The sequence below is a fragment of the Varanus komodoensis genome, unplaced genomic scaffold (assembly GCF_004798865.1).
Source record: "Varanus komodoensis strain SLA01 unplaced genomic scaffold, ASM479886v1 scaffold1, whole genome shotgun sequence".
Classification (NCBI taxonomy): Eukaryota; Metazoa; Chordata; class Lepidosauria; order Squamata; family Varanidae; genus Varanus; species Varanus komodoensis.
In genome coordinates this window covers 98,818,648-98,823,483 of record NW_025335268.1, presented here as the reverse complement: position 1 = coordinate 98,823,483, position 4,836 = coordinate 98,818,648, and the positions used below count along the sequence as shown (strand labels likewise).

General features: G+C 39.4%; 1 protein-coding gene across 4 annotated transcripts in view; it reads right to left on the bottom strand.

Annotated features, from left to right (window-relative positions):
* The window catches only part of SLK (STE20 like kinase), a 59,963-nt gene that overhangs the window by 29,834 nt on the left and 25,293 nt on the right, over nucleotides 1-4,836 (bottom strand). For all 4 annotated transcript variants that reach the window (XM_044438124.1, XM_044438114.1, XM_044438104.1 and 1 more), the window contains exons 6-8: nucleotides 2,544-2,616; nucleotides 1,975-2,169; nucleotides 1,622-1,703 (exon numbers count right to left, since the gene is read on the bottom strand). In XM_044438124.1, coding sequence (XP_044294059.1) covers nucleotides 1,622-1,703; nucleotides 1,975-2,169; nucleotides 2,544-2,616 — 350 coding nt within the window. The remainder of the gene's footprint in view (nucleotides 1-1,621; nucleotides 1,704-1,974; nucleotides 2,170-2,543; nucleotides 2,617-4,836) is intronic.

The window sequence follows — 4,836 nt, the reverse complement described above, 5'->3', positions numbered from 1 at the left end:
GCTTTTGATACCATTGACCATGGTATCCTTCTGGATAGGCTAAGGGGACTGGGAGTAGGAGGCACTGCTTGGCAGTGGTTCCACTCCTACCTCGACGGCCGATTCCAGAAGGTGGTGCTGGGGGACTTTACCTCTGTGCCATGGCAGTTATGCCATGGAGTTCTGCAGGGATCTATTCTGTCCCCCTTGCTCTTCAACATCTACATGAAACCACTGGGAGAGGTCATAAGGAGGTGTGGGCTGTGGAATCATCAGTACACTGATGATACCCAGCTCTACCTCTCTTTTTCAACCAATCCAGGTGAGGCAGTGGCTGTATTGAACTGGTGCCTGGCCGAGGTAATGGGCTGGATGAGGGCCAATAAACTGAAGCTCAATCCAGACAAGACGGAGGTCCTGCTGATAGGTGGTTCGAGCTCCTGGGTGACTTGGATCTTGTCCTGAATGGGGTTGCACTCCCTCTAAAGGACAGGGTCTGCAGCTTGGGAGTGCTCCTTGACCCGGAGCTGACTTTGGAAGCTCAAGTGTCGGCGGTGGCGAGGAGCGCTTTCCATCAGCTTCGGCTGATCCATCAGCTGCGTCCCTACCTGGAGGATGACTGCCTAACGACAGTGATGCATGCATTGGTTACTTCCCGGTTGGATTTCTGTAACGCACTCTATGTGGGGCTGCCCTTGAAGACAGTCCGGATACTTCAGATGGTGCAAAATAGAGCAGCCAGGTTGCTGACAAGGACTGGGTGTTATTCTCATATAACCCCAGTCCTCTACCAGCTTCACTGGTTTCCCATCAAAGTCCAAGCTCAATTCAAGGTGTTGGTAATTACTTATAAAGCCCTTAGCGGTTTGGGACCCGGATACTTGAAGGAATGCCTGTGGCCATATTTGCCCTACCGCCCCTTGAGATCGGCAGCAGGGGCTCTCCTCCGGGAGCCTTCCATAAGAGATACCAGGAAGCAAAGTACCCGGAGGAGGGCCTTCTCTGCAGTGGCGCCCCATCTGTGGAATGCGCTCCCCAGAGAGTTCTGCCTGGCACCATCATTATTTGTTTTTTGGCGCCAGGCCAAGACCTTTTTATTTAAACAGTATTTTAATAATCTTTAATATTTATAGGTTTAATGATGCAGCCAGTATGTTTCTAAGTTTTAATTGTAATTTTATTTGTTTTATTTATTTATGTTGTGTTGTGAGCTGTCCTGAGGCTGTGTAGCAATTGGGACGGCATATAAAAACTTTAAATAAATAAATAAATTTCTGTATACAACCTCTGTCAATACAGCTGAAGGCTGTGAATGTGATATGAAAACTAGAAGTGATGGCTAAACAACCCAGCAATTGGTCCAACAATCAACTATGATTTAATCACTGGATTTAGATCCTAAAGGACTCAGCAGTTTGTGTTCACACAAACTGCACATCCCTCTGACAGTAGTTCACAGAAAACAGGGACAGCTTTTGTACAACATGTATCCCTGCTTAAATAAACCCATGATTTGTCGCCACAATGTGTGAATCAAGTTAGTGGTAAACAAATACATTTTGTATGTTAATATACTGACAACTTAATATTATTAAATTCTATACAGATGCATTAAATACTTGACTCCAGTGCATTCCAATACCTGCAGAAGATCAGCAGTGCTCCACCTGGCATCTACGTTCTTTTCCAAACACTTCTTTAAGAAGTCTTTAAAGTCAGCAGACCTGCATAAAACAAATAAAAATCAACAACTGCTATAGACAAAAGTTGGATAAGGTCTGTTCTAGGCTACTGATTTATCAACGATGAATATATTGTTAATTCTTTTTCATCAATGTGCTTTTGTATTTAATGAAAAGCTGACTTATGATGCATCAAACTAGGATGCCTACTACTTGTCTCTGAAGAAAAATAGCTTTCAATTTTGATTAGCTTTCACAATAGCACATACTGTTTTTTGCAAACAATCTAAGATTGATAAAATAAAAGAATAACCATTTTGAAGGCTGTGCCAATGAAGGTGGCTCAGACTTTGCTATTTTCAGCAGAACACGCATTGGATTTAGTTCATGATGAGGTGGTTCTATTTCAGCCATTTCTATCAAAGTGATGCCTAGAGACCAAACATCAGCTTTGTAATCATATGGTCTGTCTTTGGATGTTTCACACATTACCACTTCAGGCGCCATCCTGGGTGGAAAGAGAAAAAAAAAAGAATAGCTAAGAACTGTTATCTGCAATAAACAGTGTTTTCAACAGCTAGAAGATAACATAGAATGTTAATAAAACCTGCAATATATTCTAATTGAAAACATTGTCATTTTGCTTACCTTACATCTAGTATTAAAATATACATTATTATATAGTTTTCGGCTCATGCAACTTTCCCTACTTCAACTCTACCCCAGGTCCTCCAACCCCTGAAAATGAACCTGATAAGTTTGGGAACCCCCAAAGTTAGGCCAGGGTGCCTTTCATGAGTGAACAATAAAAGATCCAGAATCCAATCCAAGCAGCACACATTTAGAGTTCTTCTTGAAAACACTACAGATTGTCATACTTACCAATATGGAGTACCGATGAAAGAATCTCGTCTTTGTATTGTCCTTGTATTTTTAGCAGACACTCCAAAATCCGCTTCAGACAAACAAATAAAATACCAATTTAAAGTCACACTCATACCAACACACTTTTCTATTTCAAAGCAGTATTTCTTCCCCACACCCAGAACAGAAAAAAAACCCCATCATTGCCCTTTTACTTCCTAAATCTGCTTCAGTTTTCCCATTCATCCCCAACTAAGAACCTAGGGCAGAATACATTTTACCGTATTGTTGAAACTGCTTTTTGAATTTAAAAAACACCCTAACTGGGCATAACCTCATATGCCTTCACCCCAAGATTATCCCAGCAGGCAGTACCTCACGTTGCCAAAAAAATTGTTTTAGATTTGCTTTAAAATGGAATCTTGAAGAGGTTACAATGTCAAGGAGTCAAAATTAATTCGTTCTCAAAGCACTAAAATGGCATAAAGGCAGGCTTCAAAATGGCTTCTGCAGAGCCTAAAAAAATTAGACCCATCTAGGAATTGGTGGGGGCAGCAGGGGCTTTCATGTGGCTTGCACTTTGCCCACCCCTACTTTAAAGGTGCACACTTATGCACTCCAACTTTTTTTTTTTGGTTGTAGTGTTCATACTAGCAAATAGAACAAGCATCTTTTAAGCTGGTGAACACATACATGGCAAGGAACAAGTGAGGCACAGGGAGGATGCCATTCGGTTGGACTTTAACAGTGAAGTTCTTGTATGTTCCTGAGTTCATCCAGACTCAGTACAACCTCCCAGACTTGAGGGAAAGGTTGGGGGCTTGGTCTTGCAACTGGAGAAACTTCTTAATGGTAGAACACTGTAATGAAGCCATAATTTTTCCACCCTCTGCAGATCCAGTCATGTGTTACTTCATAATTACACTTCTAGACATTACCAGCCAACTCAGAATTATGGTAACTAGGCATTATAAAAATCATGCCTCCCCTGCCTGCAGGCTACTGATTGGTCCAACTGGAAGCTGTCCAGGCCCCAGAGAAATACTATGATGATACAATCATTTCTTCAGGTGACTGGCAAAGAGTCAAGGAAGAACTTATCAATACTTTGGAGTCCCAGGTGTAAATGGCTTTGGTGAATTACTCTAAGAATCCTGATTAGTCACGTTTGGCATGGTATCTGAATTTATTTTTTTAAGCAACTGAATTTTTGAATTTTTCTTTGCTTGGTTCTTTAATAAATATGCTGAATCAACTGGTGTTGATTGTAATGGCTAACCTAGAGTTGGCCTTACTTGTCTTCTGGACTGCTGGACAAAAACCTAGTAGTTTAAAGTACTAGCTCTAGAAAGAGCTCATCCTTTTAAAAATGTATCTGTATATTAAAATAAGCCTGGATTCAAGCATATCCAGGATATACATTTTTAAATAGCATTCAATATGAGTTTTGGTATGTAATGGCAGCAGAAAAGGTGTCTAAGGTGTTTTTCAGCCAGCCCTACCCTGTCACATTGATAATGTAGATACAACAGCTTGTCACAAGGACCAAACGGTAATACCTACTACTGGAAGAAAAGGTAATTCCAGTGTTTATTGGACTGGTTGAATAAAATATGAAATGCAGCTGTAACTACAAAATTTTGCTGAGGATTAAGATAGCAGAGAAATGGATAATATTTATCAAAATATAGTCTTGTTTATAGCATGAGAAATAATTGCTTTGCGATCATCACTTGATCTGATTACGTATTTTAATACTTTGAAATAAAATACTGAGGAGGTAGAAATCAAACATCCCTCAAATGCCAGCAAAAAAAGATCGATATGATTACAGCTGCCAAGTTTTTTTTCATTAATGGCATTATTGCTTAGCAACACTTAATATAAAACACTGCAGTTTTCAAAATTCTTTGAAGTAGCACAACAGAAATCATGGGAGCTATTTCAAAATGTTGAAAAAGTATTGTTAGGAAAAATGACTATAAAAGACTACAAATAACAGATCAAGTATTGTTTAATATTTTGCCAAAGGCAGTGGGTGAAAAGAGAGAGTGTGAAGACCTTTTTATTTAAACATCATTTTAATTGTTAAAACATATGATCTGGCCAGGGCAACTTCTTCTTCCTTCTCTTTTCTCTTCCTATATTATTTATTTACTTATTTTATACTGATAATTTTAATTTTATATTATTATGTTTGTAACTCAGTGTATTTTTTGTATTTTTGTATTTAATGGTAATTTATTATGTTCTATTGTATTTCAATGTATTTTATTGTGTTGTAAGCCGCCCCTTGCCGAAGCCTCGGGGC